This window comes from Neomonachus schauinslandi, chromosome X, assembly GCF_002201575.2.
Source record: "Neomonachus schauinslandi chromosome X, ASM220157v2, whole genome shotgun sequence".
Lineage (NCBI taxonomy): Eukaryota > Metazoa > Chordata > Mammalia > Carnivora > Phocidae > Neomonachus > Neomonachus schauinslandi.
The window spans coordinates 41,609,597-41,630,610 of NC_058419.1; the positions used below are offsets into that span (position 1 = coordinate 41,609,597).

Consider the following 21,014-nt stretch of genomic DNA (forward strand, 5'->3'; position numbering starts at 1 on the left):
CTTGGCTGGCTGTTCTCGCTGATCTTCTGGGGAGGGGCCTGTTGCCGTGGTTTTCAAATGTCTTTGCCGGAGGCGGAGTTGCCCCGCCCTTGCCCCCTCCTGGCTAAGTAATCTGCTCGGGTTTCCTCTCCGGGGCTTTTGTTCCCTGCGAGCTTTCCGTACAGCTTTGGAGGCGGAGAGTGAAAATGGCGGCCTCCCAATCTCCGCCCCAGAGGAGCCGAGAACTCGGGGCCCCGCTCCTCAGTGAGCCCCCAGAGAAGAGCCGTCAGTCACTCCTGTCTCCCCGGTCTCCGGCCACACTCCGTGGTCACCCGGTCTGTGACCGTGCGTTTCTATCTCTGGCACCCGACCCCATGTGGAGTCTCCAAACCCAGCAGATTCCTGTGGTGCACTCCCGCGCCGCTTCTCCCGGGGGAGGAAGGCGAGTCTCCCCGGATCTGCCGCTTGTTAGGTCCCACAGTGGCCTGACTGTGCCACGGATCACGGTTTATGGCAACCCCGAGCTGAGAGCCCGCGCCTGGGCTCCGCCTCTGCAGCCGGCTTCCCTGCTCCGTTACCTGGGAGCTCTGCCACACTCAGGCACCCCCGGTCTTTCTGTGACCCCGAGGGTCCTGAGACCACACTGTCCCGGAGGGTTCCACCCCCCCGCTTAGCCACCAGAGTGACGTCCCTCAGCGGAGCAGACTTTTAAAAGTTCCGATTTTGTGCTCCGTGGTTCTATCACTTGCCAGAAGCGGCCGCCGGAGGCCCCTCCCCCGCCGTCTATCCTCCCGAATATCGTCTCGGATTCACTTCTCCACACGTCCTACCTTCCAGAAAGTGGTCGCTTTTCTCTTCAGAGAGTTGTTGCTATTCTTTTCTTCAATCTCCTGTTGAGTTTGTAGGTGTTCAGAATGGTTTGATCCCTATCCAGCTGAATTCCTGAGACCAGACGAAATCCAGGTCTCCTACTCCTCCGCCATCTTGCTCCGCCCCCCCTACACACTATCTTAAAGTAAAAATACTAAGCTCAAATTTTTAAATAATCATAACTTAGTCCAATTTTATGTTTTAGTCAAGTCAATTCAAGTTAAAAAGAGAATAAAAAAGGGAAGGAGTGCCAATTCAAACATCAAACTGCACTGAGTGAAAATAAATCACTAAAAAAAGGAACGAAGTAGCTAGTATAAATATATATATTTTTATTTGCTTGAAAATGGTTTGGTAATAACAAGTGTTTTACATCTATGATTTTTCACAAGTTTGCTGCATTGATAAAAAAAGTATTCTTTGAAAAAACAACTCAGTTTTAAGAAACCAAACTTACCCCACAAAGAACCACAGCAGATTTCAGAAGTGAATTCCTTTTCATACATGTGGATTAGTGGTTTTTTACATGCAGGAGACACATATAGTGGGTTAACATTGACTTCAGAGGGTCGCTTAGGTGATTTCTCAGGTGCTTCCACTAATCCAGCATACACTGTGAAGAAGTAAGGGGAAGATACTCAGAGAATTTACTAGTGTATATACCATATGTGATTGAATGTTTCCACAAATAAGACACAGCCTAGAAAAATTTCTTTCCTTTATTGAATTTTCTTTTTCCTGGAGGTATCATTCCTATTAACTCCTAAACCATCAGATAACACAAATCATGATGGTTAAAATACATTTCTGAATATGAATGCATTTCAGGTTATCATGATTAGATTGCCAAAGAAAATCCAGATGAGGGACTCACTTACTCAATTGTGGTTTAAATTTAGGTGTCATAAAGACTCAGTGAGGAGTATATTTTTTAAAGCATGTATCCATCTGAATTTATGTTAACTGAATATCAGAATGATTTCATTCTTTTCAGACCATGAACCAGTGGTCAAACGCTGTAATGTGTGAATAGACTGCAGCATTTGGAGATTATATTAAACACACTTACAGATGGCACTGCCAAAGTCAGCATTTGCAGCCCTCCCAGAACCACTGGAGGGAGATGAGTGGCTGGCAGAAAAACCTGATTGTGTTGATGCTTCTGATATGTCCATGCTGTCATTCTCGTCATCAGGTGCTGCTGGTGCAGGGCCTAAGGCAATGGCATTTGAGGCCTCGCTTCTACCACTAGGCTCCTAATAGAAGATCGAAAATCAATTTTGACTTTATTCGGAGATTAACTGTGAAATAAATATAATATGCCTAGAAGTCATTTGAAAAAGAGAATGCAAAATTTGTAGCATCTATAATTCTTCATCCTTTTAAAATCCACATTTATCAGAAGAGTTCAACAATGTTATCAGAAAAGAAAGAACTAACTTAAATTGAGACAACTGATGTCAGAGGAAAAATTTAAGGAGCTTAAAATCCCTAGCTGTGCGATTTGGTGCCTAATATTAGTGGAATTTTTATTATATACTAGGTATACTGCTAGTTATTTTATTTATATACTACTGCAAATCCTTAACAACAACCCAAAAAGTAAGTATAATTATCTCCATTTTACTTATGAGGAAACAAAAGCTTAGCAAAGTTAAATAATTTATTCAAATCATAGAGATAAAGTAGGGGAACCAGAGTTTGAAGCCAAAGTCTGATTCCAAAGCTTATGTTGAGCTATGCTATGCTAAACAGCCACTTGAAAAAAATAAAAAAGCACCAGAGTTGGGGGTATCAATTTTACTTTGTCAAATGACAAAGCTAGTGATGGAAAATCAACCAACACAAATTCAAGGGTGTGACCATGCCTCACTGAAAATCTAGTTGGCTTCCATTAACTTACATAGAAGAAACTCAAGGATAAAAGCCACAAAATGCAACAGAATTTACATGGAATGCCATATCCTGTGGAAAAACATGCCAACTGTTTTTGGTAAGCTTGTCTGTTGATAAGCATTTTTTTGCATCCAGTGATTCTTGGCATTGAGAGAGCTGTGCTGCCCTGTCAAAGACTTGTTTTTATGACCTTTCCAACCACAAGTGTTGTATGGCAACATATCCTTTCAAATTAAAGTGAAAGGACTGTATACTCATTCTGTAAATGTCAAAAACATTCCTTGAAATAATTGGAGATACCCGGGGGAGCTATGAAAACTATGATGGGACATCCTGTTTTAATGTCTTTAATTAAGATAGGTAAGTAGGGAGGGAGGGAGAGAGAAAGAGAGAAAGAGAAAGAGAGAGAGAGAGACTTTCCCAATCATACTACTTTCCCATTGGAAACTATCTAGGAAGTTTCCTTCCTTCATTGATTTCTTCCATAATTCCATAATTATTGTGTCTATCATAAACCAAGTCCTAGGTTGGGTCCTGGGATTGGGTGAGTGGGTAGAGAAAAGTAATTAAGAATGGATTAAACAGAGTTCCAGCCTTTTAAGAGTTCACAATCTAGTATGGCAGAAAAGCAAGTCAACAACCAAATACTATGTCACAAGTACTAAAATGAAACTATAGGCAAAATTCTTGCAAACACAGAGGGAGGGGTATATAATTCCATCTTGAAAAGTCAAAGATGATATATGAGTTGGATCATGAGAATGACTAATTAACCAAGCAGAGAAGATGTGAGGGGGCAGCCTTATAGACAGAGGGAACAGCTTGCACAAGGGCACTAATTCATGAAGGAGCATGGCATCTTGTAAGCCAGTTTGTGTGATAGGACAACAGGCTGGGAAAGTAAATTGGAATATCTTTCCTCTGTCTGGAATCTCACCTGTGTTTTCAGATATCCAAATACTCCCTATTTGTCAAGAATTAGTTCAAATACCAGATGCTCCAGGAAATCTTCTCTGATCATTCTTATTGATCTAGCATCTGCGAAACTATTTGAATATTTTTTAAATTTTTTATTATGTTCATTTAGCCCACATATAGTACATCATTAGTTTTTGATGTAATGCTCAATGATTCATTAGTTGCATATAACACCCAGGGCTCATCACAACACGTGCCCTCCTTAATACCCATCACCTGGTTACCCCACCCCCACGCCCCTCCCTTCTGTAATCCTCAGTTTGGTTCCCAGAGTCCAGAGTCTTTCATGGTTTGTCTCCCTCTCTGATTTCTTCCCATTCAGTTTTCCCTCCCTTCCCCTGTGGTCCTCCACACTATTCCTTATGTTCCACATATGAGTGAAACCATATGATAATTGTCTTTCTCTGCTTGACTCATTTCACTTAGCATAATCCCCTCCAGTTCCATCCATGTTGATGCAAATGGTGGGTATTCATCCTTTCTGATGGCTGAGTCATATTCCATTGTATTAATGAACCACATCTTCTTTATCCATTCATCTGTTGAAGGCATCTCAGCTCCTTCTACACTTTGAATATAAGCAAGACGTCAGAGATAGACTTCAGAGTAGCAGTCATGAAGTCAATAGCTAGGCTTGAAAAAAGCATTAACGACAATATCGAAATCTCTAAGGGCAGAAATGAGATCTAATCAGGCTGAACTTAAAAATGCTATGAATGAGATGCAGTCTAAACTGGATACTATTTGAGTATTTTTAAATGTATTTAAAAGTCAGTGATGTTTTGTGAATGATAAAATCATTGCTTAACACAATACATTACTTACATTTAAATTGTATGTGTTAATAGTTCCTCAAAAAGTTAAAACAGAATCTAACAGTTCCACTCTAGCAATTCTACATCTAGGAATTCTACTCCTGGGTAGATAGCCCAAATGATTGAAAACAGGCACTCCAACAACAGATAGTTATATACCAATGTTTACAGCAGCATTATTCATGATAACCAAAAGGTGAAAACCACCCAAGTGTCCATCAACAGATGAATGGATAAACAAAATGTGATATATTCATACAATAGAATATTATTCAGCATTAAAAAGGAAGAAAATTCTGATACATGCTACAACATGGATGAACCTTGAAAATATTATGCTAAGTGAAATAAACCAGACACAAAAGGACAAATATTGTATGATTGTCTTATATAAGGTACTTAGAAAGTAGAATAGATGTTACTTGGGCCAGGTAGGAGGGATAATAGGAAGTTAATTATTTAATTGTTTAGGATGATGAAAAAGTTCTAGAAATGAACAGTAATAATGGTTGTACAACATTGTGAATGTACTTAATGTTACTGAATTATACACTTAAAATAGTTAAGATGGAAAATTCTGTTAGTAAATTTTACCACAATGATAACTTCCCAGAAAAAAAAAAAAATTGTATATGTTAAGAGACACTATCCCAAATTTGTGATCTGAGTAATAAGGGTGAACAAAAAAACCGTATTTTTGTCCCTGGAAGTAAATAGGAACCATCCAAATGAGAAGTAAAGATCTACAGGTATAAATTAAAATGTTTAAGGCTTTGGGTTAGAAGTTAAAATAATATTTGGAATGACTGGAAATGTGACATATCACATGAAAAAACAAATTTACAAGGAGAGGAATTCATTCTCCTTTTCAAATGGTGCATTACCTCCTGTTGATGTTCAAAGTCCTGGGATGTCGGTCTCTCCAATCTTTGACCATCAGTCTCTGAGCAATTTTCTCCTCCACTGATTTGAAGGGCTCCGCTTTCTTCATTGGTTCCACTGATTCCCTTACCTCCATTTACTTCCTTAACTCTTCTTCCATTGCCTATATTGGCTCCAAGTTCTTCATTGTCTCCACTGACTGCACTGCCCCCACTGGCTACACTTTCTCCATGGCCTCTACTGATTCTCTGACTTCCATAGCTGCTGCAGGTTTCTTCTCCACCATCACTTCCATCTCTACTATCTTGCTTGCAGCTTCCATCTCTGCCATAGCTTGGTCTGATAACAAGATCCAATTAATGATAGAAAGCCACTGAACAAAAACACATTTGAAAGTCAGCAAATAAAACAGAATTAGGATGTATCTGATACATATATACTATCTCTAGAAATGTTTTTGCTCTATGTGAACAATACTGGTATGATATGGACAAGAAAAATACCCCTATATCTTGTCAATCTTAAATACTGAATCAACACCATAGCCACCATCAATTCCCTGACTGCACATGGATGGCAGATGGAAGAGAACTTGCATCCTTTATTAGGAACATGTGTTAGGTTAGCAGCAAAAATATGTTTTGTTTTGGAGGGGGTTTGCTTAAATAATAGACTACATGTATTAGCAACTTCACAGCCACATAAATGATTAAGCCCATATTTTTGGCACAGCCACAACATAATTGAATAATTGTTTTTGCAATGTATTTAATTTCTGTTAATTTTAACACATGCCTTGATTTTCTAACATGTGTATTGACTACTTTGCTAAAGAATCCTATTGATTTTTCTATTACTACCACCAGGAAATTCAGCAATATATATCTCTTTAGGCTAAGATAGTCATTTATTTAGTTGCTGAGAACACCAACCTTACCAAATGTCACAATGGTATTTTGCATAAGAGACAACATATCCAGGTACCTATGATAATCCTAAAAGCAAATTTATTTGACAATGGAATTCCTGGTAGATTTTTTTAGTTGGCAAAAAAGAAAAAAAATTGAATAATTTGTAGTCGGTTCTGCCATGTATATCCACCCAATAACATTTGAAAATTAACAAAAAAATATGGATTTCAATATTATAAAGCAAACAATTCTCCCTCTGTTAATCATTTTTCTACTAATGTAAACATTTACTATATTAACTAATCTTCTTTGAGAACAGTTTGAATACAAATCATGAACATATGTAAATAAGAACACACTGGCTTGTTTAAAGCAGGAGAAAGGAACTATATATATAGCAAACAACTGGTGGCATGCCGAAAATATCACTTCACTAAATATTACCAGTTTTGGCAGCTGCTATGTAAGAAGATAAAATTGAATGAGTACTGAATTTAGTTACAGCAGTTTGCAGAATTCCAAAAATAATGCTGTTAGTACATTTCAGCCCAAAATTATCAAGTGAAAATCAAGGTTGCAATTCATTTTTCTCAGCGAATTTGGAGATTCTGTTTGCAAATATCAGGACTTCCTCTTACAGTTATTAAGTAGCACACTATTTGTCACCTCATTTCATATACTCACTGTGGTTTTAGAGGGTAAAATGATTCAGTAGCATTAATTGTAATAGAAACATCAACAATTGTAGTTATAAAGAACTTAATACTTGAATACTAATAAAATATAGTATACAAAAATGCAAAATTAGGTGTTTTGCATTAAAATAATTTAAAATCTATTATTGAAAATCAACCATTTACTAATATGCAAGTGCAATGCATTCACCCTCTTGGTAATAAAATTTGAAAGTAAAACTAAGATGCAAATAGTTCTGAAATTCTAAAACTTTGGTAGTGCAAATAATATAGAAAAACCAACCTTGGCCAACAAGGAGCATCATCATGATTATTGTCTTTGTCATCAATAGCTTCATCATTGTCATTATCATCATGGTCTTCACCAACATTATTAGCCTTATCAACCTTGTTATCCAAGTCATCATTGCCATTGTCATGGTCATAGGTATCCTCATAAGCATCATTAGAATCATCATCATCACCATCAGTATCAGCACCAGTATCATAGAGTTCAACATAATCACCATCCTCTTCAGGTGGCTGAATGACAGGTGCAGGAGTTAACCAATCATTCCGGAAGATTTCAGAGAGTGCATTATAGCCTACCCATTCATTTGTCAAGTAAACAGGGGGTGATATTTTTCCTACTTTAAATCCATCTGGAACCTGTGTGCACAAGAAAGGTTAATGTAGTCTCCAGTAGCCTTTCATTTTCTTCTAGATTGGAAAGTTTCCAAGCTGACAATATTTTAAAATATATTTTCGATTGAAATGAAGATTTTTACTCATTAGATAAAGCAACATTTTTGTGAGGATGAGATGCCAAAACCCAAACTTCAGGCTATGATAATCAATGGCCTTTCTGGCTCACACAGGGCAAAATTTACTTTTTTATTACCCCTACTTTTCTGCTGAGGAGTGGACATTTAGTTTTGGTGACAGAGAGTAGAACAGATTATTTGATGTTCTATAGAAGATATAGTTATTTTTTTCCTTTCATTTTATTCTCTGATATTAGGATTACCACATAGCTCTTAAAATTGATATATTAATTTCCCAACTCAGTTTTGTACACAGGTTGTTTCACAGTAGATCAAACACTTCTAAGAAACAAATTAATATAAATCCACCTTTAAGTGTCGTATAAGCAACCTTTAGGCAATCTGAAAGAGATGTGTATGTGGTAGGTAGGAATAATTACAAAAATAAAATGGAATGACCTGAAAGTACACTGCAAAAACAACTGGAAAGGGGGGTGGGAGGTTGGGTTAGCCTGGTGATGGGTATTAAAGAGGGCACGTTCTGCATGGAGCACTGGGTGTTACACGCAAATAATGAATCATGGAACACTACATCAAAAACTAAAGATGTAATGTATGGTGATTAACATAACATAATAATAATAAAAATTATCTCCATTGTACTATAAAAAAAACAATTGGAAGAATGTTTATGCTATCAGAGGATATTTTATTTCTTCCCAAATGTTTTATTTTTATGCATTGTTATCATCCAAGAAATTAGACAAAAAGTGAACATCTAGCTTCTACTCCTTGATTTGAGATTAGCTTCTACAAAGACCTTTTTATCACTCCTCTCTGAATATATTATTTTTTTAATTTATTTAATTTTATTATGTTATGTTAGTCACCAATAATATATTCTGATAAAAGAATGTGCATATAAAATATTTTCTGATCAATTCAATGTTTCTCCATTTCAAACTTAATTTCTAGATTTCATATTCTGCATACTCACATAGCAATGAAAATATATCTTTGAAAGATTAATTAAAAAACTAAACACTTTGACCTTTCCCTTAAGTGAAGATGAAAATATGTAAGTCTAAAGACATTTTTAAAAAACAGATAAATGTGTTAAGAATTAAGATGGAAACCTACGTGGACATCAACCAGCAATTTCTGATCAATAGTGGAATAAGGCGGTGATGACTGGGACCTCCTCCAGGTCACAGGACTCTGTTCCTCAGAAGAAGATTCTGTGGAATGACAAAAAGACATTAGTTACAACGATGATCGCAGCCATTGCCTTGACTTTTATAGTGTACCAGTTCAATACCTTGGTATTTTTCTTGTAGCCTTTTTCCATTCAGGAAATATCACCTGATAAATTCTCATGGGGCCAGGATCCTAGATTCTGTTTGCAGGGGTAGTGATAGGCTCAAGGTTTGTCTGTAGATCTACATGGCTTTTCTGTTTTCAATATTAAGTGTACACTTGCTAAATATTTCTCTCTATCTGTGTGAAGAGATACCCAGTAAGACCGGTAGACAGTTTCATTTAAAAAAATATGTATCAAGAATAGGGAGAGCTGGGTGGTATCACTGGCCTCCAATATTAACCAGTAGAAAAAGAGCCCAACAGTGTATTAGAATATGATAGATTAGACAAAATTCTCAAGAGGAAAGTTGACCCTGCAATCTTAATCCCCCAATTTCCACTCAATGATATATCCCGAAGTATTTCAATACAGTTGAAAAGCAAACAACTGAAAAGAGACAAAACTTAACCCTTTTTATAAAGCTGGGAATCTTTCTATAGTGATGTTGTGCACTAGAACTTTTTGCAGTAACAGAAATGTTCTGTATCTGATGTCTAATACAGTAGCCAGCCAGTAGTCGCACATTGCTAATGAGCATTTGTAATATTGCCAGTATGCCTGAGGGGTTGACATTTTAAGTTTAGTTTTTTTTTTTTTATTATGTTATGTTAATCACCATACATTACATCATTAGTTTTTGATGTAGTGTTCCATGACTCATTGTTTGCGTATAACACCCAGGGCTCCATTCAGTACGTGCCCTCTTTAATACCTATCACCAGGCTAACGCATCCTCCCACGCCCCTCCCCTCTAGAACCCTCAGTTTGTTTCTCAGAGTCCATAGTCTCTCATGGTTCATCTCCCCCTCCAATTCTCCCCCTTTATCTTTCCCTTCCTGCTATATTCTTTTTTTTTTTTTAACATATAATGTATTATTTGTTTCAGAGGTACAGGTCTGTGATTCAACAGTCTTACACAATTCACAGCGCTCACCATAGCACATACCCTCCCCAATGTCTATCACCCAGCAACCCATCCCTCCCACTCCCCACCACTCCAGCAACCCTCAGTTTGTTTCCTGAGATTAAGAATTCCTCATATCAGTGAGGTCATATGATACATGTCTTTCTCTGATTGACTTATTTCGCTCAGCATAATACCCTCCAGTTCCATCCACATCTTTGCAAATGGCAAGATTCCATTCCTTTTGATGGCTGCATAATATTCCATTGTGTATATATACCACATCTTCTTTATCCATTCATCTGTCGATGGACATCTTGGCTCTTTCCATAGTTTGACTACTGTGGACATTGCTGTTATAAACATCGGAGTGCACATACCCCTTCAGATCCCTGCATTTGTATCTTTGGGGTAAATACCCAGTAGTGCAATTGCTGGTCGTAGGGTAGCTCTATTTTTAACTTTTTGAGGAACCTCCATACTGTTTTCCAGAGTGGCTGCACCAGCTTGCATTCCCACCAACAGTTTAGTTTTAATTTGGCTAGTTGCTATCACAATGAGCAGTTTAATTCCATAGTGTAAATATTTCCATTTAAAATCCAAATTTAGGGGGCCCTGGCTGGCTCAGTTTGTAGAACATACAACTCTTGATCTTGGGGTTGTGAGTTCAAGCCCCACATTGGGTGTAGAGATTACTTAAAAATTTAAAAAAAATCTTTAAAAAATGCAAATGTATCTGGACTAAAAGTGTGGATTTTTCATATTAAGATTTATGGTACAGTAAGTAACACCTGTGGTTAAAATTCAGTGATAATATTTAGGCTCAAAAATCAGTAGATCTGGCTGAGTATACTTAGAAAAAGCTTTACCAAGGGGCACTTACATCCTTGCTTATTTTTTTTATGTGCTTGGATTTTAAAGATAAATAATCCTATCCCCTTTTTATTTGCAACTGTGCTATATATAGCCAAGGTGTAGACCCTGCAACTCCCAAAATCATGTATTTACAAACACTGCTATCTTTTGAGTATATTATCTGGAACACATTCTACAATTTGTGTCTGCATCTTCTGGCATTTTACTTTTGCAGTTTATTATCTTTCTTCAGAAAACCATTTTTTCTCAAGTCCCTGTGTATGTTGTTAGGCTAAATAAGAAGTTTGGGTGAGTGTTTGAGATTTTGAGGCAAATTTGTGGTAAGGTGCTCTGATTTCCTGCATAATAAAGTATGTAATTTCATGGGAACTGCAAATAGTCTAGGTGGTACACACAATAAAATAATATAATTTTAGAGCTGAAAAGAACTTCAGCTATTATCTACACAGAAGCTATCCCCTTCTCACCCCGCTCCTAACCAATGTTCATGACTGCTTTGGGACCTAATCTAGAATTTCCTTATTTCAGAAAAGGCAGTACGAATAAACCTTAAAGTTTTAGGTGTTTGCCCACTATTAGTAAAATTAGCCCTAGCCAAACCAGAAAGGTTCTGGGGAAAATATTCTTAAAGTTACTTTTGATTCAGGTTTATTTTATTTCTCACAAGATAATATTTCTTCACGAGAGGACACTATTAAAAGAATTCTACCATTATCTGAGTCTCCTAAGAAGAACGGGGTTTTTAAGTTCAGGTCTTTGAAATATTTGATTTTGATAGAGTATACCTATATATCTTTTTTTTTATTATGTTATGTTAATCACCATACATTACATCATTAGTTTTTGATGTAGTGTTCCATGATTCATTGTTTGCGCATAACACCCAGGGCTCCATGCAGTACGTGCCCTCTTTATTGTTAACATTTTAATAAAATCTATGTTCTACATTTTTACAGATGACTTGAGAACTCATTCAGGCGTTTTGCCCTTGCAGAATTTACTTGGATTGCTTAAAAGTACACAATGCCAGATTTTACAATCTAAGGCCTAACTTTTGGCTTTGTTTATTTCAATATTTCAAAAATCTATAATTCATTTAAACTCTCAAAAGCATATCATAAGATAATAACACTTGTTTTGAAATTCATATCACAAATTGTTAAGTTATTTTCTATGATTTTATTACTTTTTCATGTATTTGAGTAAAAACATCAATTTGTAACATCTAGGGAAGTTTATGAAATACTGTATATATTTTACTTTGGGGTGGTGAAATAAATGGATAAATAAAACACATGCCCACAACTACTCCATCTAATATTTCAATATTTTAAGGATTGTCTATAAATTTTAGCCTATTAGAAAGGCCTCTTCCAAGTTCCTTTCTCATATTTTTCACACATGGTACAGAAACCAAAGTTGACATCCCCACCTCCCCAGACACATTTCTAACTACTACACAACTTAAAGAAAATAACTTTAGAAAAATTAATTTCCATTTCTCAAAGGTCACCACTGACCACCCAATTGCCAAATTCAATGGCCTCTTGGTCTTAGTTCAATTGGCTTCCCTAACACTTTTGATTCATTACTTCTTGAAGTTCTTTCTTCACTTCTGCAATATAAACTGTTAAACATTAGCTCTGTGTTTTGGCTGTTTAAACTCTGTGCTTTGAATCACCTGATGCTGCTGGCCAATTCTGAGGATTTTGCGAACTCCTTTGTCTGATGTCAATGGGCTTCTGAGCTTGTTCCAAAACAGACCGCTGAGGAACACTAAATGAAAAGACAGAAAAGCATATGCCATGTCCTAATATTCATAAAAGGAATATACAGCTCAAAATCAAGACCAACAAAAAAGTTTTAGGTATAGGGTATATATGAAACTAAAAAGAAGTAGAGCTTAATTAATATTTTCAAATTTCCATTTTTCTTCAAACGTGCTATTTTATCTAGAACAGAGAAACAATTTCCAAAATATAAATAAAGTGTTTCCATATAGTATACGTTTCCTTCACATATCATATTTAATTTCTAAAAATTCAATAATGTTTCTTTAAGGTAATATTCAGACATTATTATATACCTAGTAATACAGTAATAAACATAATAGTCTATGTGAGGATTTTAACAAGATAAGCTGTTATGTCAAATATTCCACTATTATCATCCTGATTTGGCATTTGCATTTTTTAATATCCTATTCCTGATTTAGATAGATGGACATACAAATAGAACAGTTTAATTTTTAATATTCAAATTCAGGGAATATTTAGAAAGCTATTTTGGACTGGTGCTGCTGAATTCTATGTCACTTTGGAATTTCTATATAGGAAGGGCTTTGGTTATTGATCTAAGCCTAGAACAGAGAAGAGTCTTTTCTATGACCCTAAATTTCGGGAAAGACTTAAGATAATATATTTGCTATTCATAAATTCAAAAATCTTTTTATAATGGGAATAGCCAATTCTAATTTAACAGCAATATTAATTTTTATGTATTGGATTTTATTAAAGACACATCCCACGATACCAAAAAGATGCATAAAATTAAGCAGTTTTCTCGCTTTATGGTCAGAAGGTCCATGACACCTTATTCACTGAATGCAGAGAAAGCAAAAGTTCCTAATCTTGCTTTCTAATTTTCTAAGATTTTTGCACACAAGTTAAATCTAAAGACGTAAATATATGGGGCTTTAAATAATAATGAAGTAGTAATATACATACTACATACCATCAACTCTATGCAGTCTGACCATACTGTCCAGTATCTTGAATATAGCAGGTGCTCAATAAATATTTAGTGAATGACTGAGTGAATGAATATAGGCTAAATTCTCTCCATTATAATCTGGAGTTGGAAGGGGTATGATTTTCAAGGAAAATCTACATCAAAATTTAGCTTTCAGGGGCACCTGGGTGGCACAGTCAGTTAAGTGTCCAACCCTTGGTTTTGGCCCAGGTTGTGATCTCAGGGTTGTGAGACTGAGCCCCACGTCAGGCTCTGTGCTCAGCATGGAGTCTGCTTCAGATTCTCTTTCCCTCTGCCTCTGCCTCTCCTGCTTGTGCTCTTTCTCTCTCTCTAAAATAAATCTTTAAATAAATTTATTTAGCTTTCAAATATAACACTTTGCACATAACATCTAAAATATGAAATATGATCTTTGAAAATTACTGAAGATCACCAATATTACAGAGATAAAAAATATAGTTACCAGGATAAAATATCATTGATATAATACTGAGTTTTATATCTGATTTTTCCCATAGGTCATTTCAATCTTGCCCATTCCATAGCATTAGCTTCTGAAGTTAGGAATTGTGTGTGTATTTTAACATGTAGTACAAGTACATGATATTCATGATGTACTACATGATAAAATGTATAACTGAAGTACATGATACATATGAAGTTTCACATCTTTTTATAAAGTACCAATTGAAATCTTTCAAAAAATTCATTGACATTTCTTTTATTAAATTGTGGATCTTATCAGCAAATTATTAAACTAAATGATACTGAGACTACAGTAGGTCCAAATATGAAAGATCTAGTTAATGAATTAATGCAGTTAACGTTTTAAATACAGGCTGACAATATCACTAGTGATGATGTTTTCATTAATATTTTAGTTTTCACTTTACACAAAACTTAGTGTCAAATAAATATGCTTTAATGTTCCATGTAATAGTAAATCGTGAGTAATTTGAATATAGTAATCAGAGAAACATACTTTGAAGAGAACTTGACATGGTGTTCACAATCCTGATTGTAAGGCACTGAAGTAGATCTTTCTTGGACCTTAAAGACAATGAAATACTTTGGTAAAATTTTTTATCATAAATTCTTTTGAAGTATTAATTCATGGAAAAAATTCCTTTCTTCATATAAAGATAGTTTACTAAAAATCCAACTTATAAAATCTGATTTTCATAACTAGACTGTATTTTCATAATTACTTATAGAATAACATTAGAACTGCTTAACCATAATTTCTCATGGTATCCTTGAATTTTAGTATAATAACAGATTCTGGAGATTATATAATCAAACACTCTAATTTTATTTTTGAGGAATCTGTACCTCAGAGAGGAAAAATCACTTTTCTAAGAATTTTACATCAAGTTAAAAATATTTATAATCAGAATGTAGGTCCCTCAACTGCTAATTTAATGCTTTCTATGTTTTCATATTACTTTTATACCAAGTCCAAATTTCTCAGAATTTAAGCTCAAACTTCTCATTCACTTACCCTTTAAGCTAACCTTAGATTTTCAAAAGTTGTAACACACATACAACACATCATTAAAATCTCTTAAGTGTCAAAAGTGTCCCACCTTCAAGAAAGTATGTTTTTGCATTTTACAATTGGACTGTCATGTCATAATCAGTGTTCCAATACGTTTTCAATTCTAAATGAATTAATTTGGTTTCTATTAATTATTCATTCATCTAATATACTTAAGATCACATAAAATGAGCCAGCATCCGTCAGTGGGGCAGATTTATTTTCTGCCAACATTAGTAGATTGGACCATGTAGTATTGGCTTGCCTCATTTAGTTTTATATTATTAGGTTTCTACTTAAAATAGCTTTTAGCTAACCAAAAAATAGGCTATTCTGACATTCAATGAGGCAGTCACAGTAGATTCTTTAGAAAGAAAAACTAAACATGTTACATTTTTTAAAAATCTAGCATTTTCATGTGATAAAGTCACTCTATAGTTTCTAGAAACTACACTAACCTTACTACACTGTTTCTATGTAGTGACTTATTAAGGTTGTCTTTAAACTCTAACAGACAGATGGGTAAGAAACAAAAAATGTTAATTGTTCACATGTTTTGCAAATGAGCGCTTCCAAATGTAACCAGATGTTTGGCAGTATGCACGATAAGCATCTGACTTTTTCCACATTTGATTCAGATACCTGGCATCATAATGACCCCGTCTAGGCCTCTTGGTTTATGAAACTGGTCTCAGAAAGTTTATTGACATTAGTAAACCAGAGACCAGGATTACTCAGAAAAGATAAAGGCCAAAAATAAGAAAAGCTAATACCTGATATGAATTGGCTGTATTTGGTCCAAAAAATGGGAAGATGATTAGTAAGAATAGTATATATAAGGCAAATGATGCATTCTAAACCAATCAGACACAACTCATTATATTTCCTGCTTAAAAACATATGTTTAAGGTAATAATTATTATCTGAGAGTAGGAGGAAAGTCATAATTTAATAAGGCAGAGAGAGAGACATAAGGCCTCTTGTAATTAAATAATACAATCCAGCTTATGTTCCTTCTGCCAGTGGTTAATATTTATAAAGCAATACTCTGCTATTTACTTCAGAGGACTGCTAGTATCAGAAGTAACATATTTAAAAAAGGATAATTGTCCATGAAAGAAATCATAGTGGCCTGCTCTGAAGCAACTAGAAGAAAGAAATATAGTGATCTAGGGCCCTTGTGCTGATTAAGGACAACAATGAGACTCCTGACCCACTATTAGTAAGGCAAGAATTTCTGAATTCTTCACCCAGCAACCTGCTCATCCTTAGTGACCAAAAAATTTTTAGATGGCTAGCTGTTAAGAATGCTGGCTATGATGATAATACCTTGTCCACATGGGAATTGAAACTGCAACTTGGGCCTCACCAATACCCTAAGCTAAATGCTGTTAATATAGTCGTGAAAACAGAAGTCAACCTAGACATGAGGACTGACTTGATTATTCATATAAATGTAAAAAAATAAATCACATATTAAATGACCCAGATCCTGTCATAAACTACATCCTAGAACAATCAAGGGAAAAGGTATGTGTGATTGTGTTACATGCTGAACTACCCAAGGTTTTATTGGCAATATTTTTACTTAAAAGAATGACTGACAAGACAAACTATGATTATTCAACTTGGGTATTTGGCAGGCATTTTATTTAAAATCAATGAAGTTAGCCTGTCAATTCAAGGAAAAAAACAACTGATGTTATTTGTTAGCAATGATAAAATTAAGCTTTGAAGTGAAAATTAAAATTTTAAATTTATTATCTGTCACCATGCACTTGACTTACCAATACTCAGTCATTTTTCTGATGAAATTGGTGACATAAACAAATGCCGTTTATTGATGTTGTATAATGAAATGTGTAAATATTTGGAAAGATCTACATACACATTGAACCAATGTTTTCCAACTGACCAATGTATGGAGATACAAAATTGTGCATGAGCAAAACATCTATTCATAGCATACAATAGAACAATGGATTTTAATATTTCTGAATATGCAAATTTCACTGATAGGGTTTTAAATTCCACTTCTGCAGTTTTGGTGTGTTATCAAAGAATATCCACAATTATCTGAAAAAGCTGTGAAAATCCTCCCTTCCCAGCTACTTATATGTGAGAAGCCAGTTTCACTCATATACTTCAAACCAAACATATGGCAACAAATTGAATGCAGAAGCAGATATGAGAATCCAGTTGTTTTCCATTAAGTAAAATGGAAAATACTTATTTTTTATTAAAACTTTGTTTCTTATGTTCACCTGTAATATTTTTATTTACTTTTAAATGAATTAATAAATATTTAATTTTTTATTTTAATTTCTAATTCTTTAAATATTGAATGACACAATCCACATAAACAAAAGTTTTTTGGGGTCTTCTTTGTTTAGGAGTATAAAGATCCCCTGAGACCAAAAAGTTTAAGAACCACTGTTCTAGGCACTTATTAATGTCACAGCAACTCATACTGAGAAACTTACCTCATTGCCTTTAGGATTTGGAACATATGGTTGCAATGGTTCTATTTGGACTTCAGCTTGAATTGAATGAAATACTTCATCATTGTCTGATGATTCATCTTCTTTGCCCTTTGAAACAAAAAGGATAATAAATATTTTAATTGTTGTTAAAATGCAAATGATAGGAGCAACTTTATCTTCACAATGTACAACTTAGAATAATTTTCAAATATTAAAATTGATTTAAACCAGTAGATTCTAATAGGTTTTGGTTCTGGGTTCCCTTTAGAATCTGAGGAGATTCTAACTGCATATAGACACACATGTCTGCATATATTTTCAGGGGGATCTCTGAACACCTGCAGCTAATCTATTAGACCCAGGTTAAGAATATCTGGTTTAAAGCTTAACTCATAACCCCAGACTGTCACATTTAGTAGGCAATTATAACTATGAAGTTCGGTTCTCCTGTGCAATGGAAGATCTATAATACAGCAGTGCAAATATTTCTCACTAACTGAGCTCTAGGAATTTGGGAAAGTTTTTCTGTTTTCACATTTAAGCCAATCAGTATTATTTCTTCAATTCACAGAGAGTAATGAAAATGAGTTTTCTTTTCTTTGGTTAGTTGAAGAATTCACATACATCTCTAAATGCTAACAAATTTTTAGGCAATTCAAAAGATCTATGACTTTGAGTTAGTATCAATTTTTCATACTTTTTATATATAAAATATCTTTTATATTTTATATAAAATAAAATTTCATTTGGTCTTAACAGAGGGAAACATGAGCATGTACTAGCATGTTTTCTCTGCATATTTGATTCAGTAAAAATATCAGAAACTCTTACATTTGCAACTTGTCTCAATTCTTCCTCATGCTGATTAAAGATATCCTCCCATCTGCGCTGGCGCCTTCGCCTGCAGGCTTCTAAATCTGAGAGCTCAAATTCTTCAGGTCTCCTTGATAACTTTGCCCGGAACCTCTTTGGTGATAATCTTTTTGCCAATGCCTGCCTTAGACTAGAAACTTTCGATTTTTTCTTCTGTGCCTGTTCTGGCTGAGAGTAAAACATGTTTGAAGACAGGTTTTCCATCAAGGTTTGCAGTGGGCCAAGTGGCTTTGAGTTATGTGAGTTTGGTGCTCGAAGTAAGTCTCTTGATAGTCCCTCTATCAGTTCTTGAACCGAGCCAACTGCCTGTGGGGGCTCTAGTGCCCAGACCTGTGCTTGAAGTGACCCTTCAGTTTGCCCCTCTACTGGAATGAGTACCTGAGTATCCAAATGTAGTGGCAACAGCACATGGTGGTTCTGTGACAGTAGGGGCAGGAACACCTGGGCATGTACTCGTAATGCCTCAGGTTCCTCTGACTCATTCTCTGCGTGTGTAGGCTCAGCAGCCTGTTCCTGTACCTCTGGCTGTTCAGGTACCTGGTTCTGCTCCAGCTGCTGTTCAGGTACCTGGTTCTGCCTCTGCTGTTGTTCAGAGGCCTGACCCTGCCTTTGTTGTTGTTCAGGTACCTGATCTTGCCCCTGAAATTCCTCTGGTACCTGGTCCAGATCCTGTGGCTCTTCTGATGTCTGGGGCTGGGCCTGAGCAGCCTGAACCTGCTGCTCTTTTGGTACCTGGGCCTGCACGTGTAGAGGCTTAGGTGCCTTAACCTGAGCTTGTAGTGGCATGAGCATCCAGGCTGCCCTCCGTAGTCGTGGAGGTGCCTTAATCTGCATCTGTAGGGGCCTAGATGCCTTAGCCTTAACCTGAGCCTGTAGTGGCGTAAACACCCGAGCTGCCCCTTGTAGTCGCTGAGGTGCCTGGGCTTGCCCCTGTAGAGGCCTAGGTGCATTGTCCTGAGCCTGTAGTGGCATGAACACCTTGGCTGCTCCCTGTAGATGCTGAAGTGCCTGGACCTGTGGCTCTTCTCGATCAGGTAACCACCTTGGCTGAGAGGGTTCTCCATGCAGAACTCTAAGTGGTCTGCATCTACTGCTGGTTGGCAGTCTCAGAAGCTCGTGAGTACAAGAAGGTCCTCTAGAAATAAACATACAAATGATTGCTATATAGTAATAATTGTCAGTGGAGTGAAGCCACTTGGGGAAAATGCCTTTATTTTAAAAAATGGAAATTTTGTGCAATAAAGATATTTTCAGTAAATTTTTTTTGAATCATTACTGTAATGTCTGAAATATTCTTTGTATTACTAATATACTCAATTATCTAATAATCTACCTGGTCATTCTAGTGCCAGAAATTAAAGATTCTTTGAGTAGTAATAACAATCTTTCCTCAACATTTCCATTCAAATATCTCTTGAAAATACAGAGAGAGCTGTTATTTGTTGCATCAGAAGGGATTAAACTCTTCTGAGTCAAATGCCAACAGAATAGAATCAACTGTCTTACATAAATTGCTAACAACAAATTATATTTGTAATTTATCTAACACACCTGAATCTTCTCATGGTGTATTGCTCCTTAATAGCTTCTTCTCTTTCAAAGATCAGAGGTATTCCTTTTTATAAAAGAGAAAAAAACAAGGCAAAAAATCAGCAGGTATTAGTGTAATCTACCTTAGGAATTTTTACCCTTTAATGCTCAGGATGTCAAGTGAATGACAAGGACAAGATGGGTAACCCTTCAAATCACACTTGGTTGGTAATATGGACAATATCCTAGTTCCTAGGCCCACTTTTGCAGCACAGTGAAGCTAGTCCATACAGACTAATTTCTCTGGGCACAGGAAAGGGAATTTAGCAATTTGGTAGCTGCAATCTAAAGAGAAGTAATTGAGAAAGACAAAGGGAGAATGGGACAAGAGAAACTTTATAGATGGTTGTTGAACATGGCTTAAAGGTGTGTGATCTAGATGTGAGGACTTTATGGCTTGGGCCCACCCTATCTTTGGTCCTTTCAATGAAGATCATTGAAAATGAGGATCAGGATCATTGGTCTTTCCAATGAGAAAGTAAAAATCTAAATTCTGGATTTTACACTTAACACATTCAACATGTTCAGCTTCTTTCATTTCTGCTGTGCTGTACTGAAATATAGACGCTTACAAACAAGAGTGTTCTTTTGAATTTCCTAAATAAAAGTGTTCAGGGCAACCGTATTTACACCTATGTAATTCCCACATAAATGTGACTTTTCCTGCAGGTAATATTTTGGAAGTCTTGCAACTCTGGAAATTAGCAAATTCTCAAATAGAAATGGGGTCTTCCTGCACCCATTTGAGACTAGCTGGTTTTTGTGATGCTGGTCCAGTGAATTTTCACCCATGGTTAAATAAATTAATTTCTGCTGCTTCTCACTCCAAAATAGGATACATATAGTTATGTAGATGGAAGAAACTCTACTG

At 35.9% G+C, this 21,014-nt stretch overlaps 1 protein-coding gene across 1 annotated transcript in view; it reads right to left on the reverse strand.

The window, feature by feature from the left end:
- The window catches only part of NRK (Nik related kinase), a 168,402-nt gene that overhangs the window by 34,460 nt on the left and 112,928 nt on the right, over positions 1–21,014 (reverse strand). Inside the window, exons 12-21 of the mRNA XM_044911823.1 lie at positions 20,105–20,168; positions 18,512–19,688; positions 17,681–17,788; positions 14,643–14,710; positions 12,591–12,685; positions 8,910–9,007; positions 7,310–7,674; positions 5,423–5,759; positions 1,919–2,105; positions 1,307–1,462 (exon numbers count right to left, since the gene is read on the reverse strand). Coding sequence (XP_044767758.1) covers positions 1,307–1,462; positions 1,919–2,105; positions 5,423–5,759; positions 7,310–7,674; positions 8,910–9,007; positions 12,591–12,685; positions 14,643–14,710; positions 17,681–17,788; positions 18,512–19,688; positions 20,105–20,168 — 2,655 coding nt within the window. The remainder of the gene's footprint in view (positions 1–1,306; positions 1,463–1,918; positions 2,106–5,422; positions 5,760–7,309; positions 7,675–8,909; positions 9,008–12,590; positions 12,686–14,642; positions 14,711–17,680; positions 17,789–18,511; positions 19,689–20,104; positions 20,169–21,014) is intronic.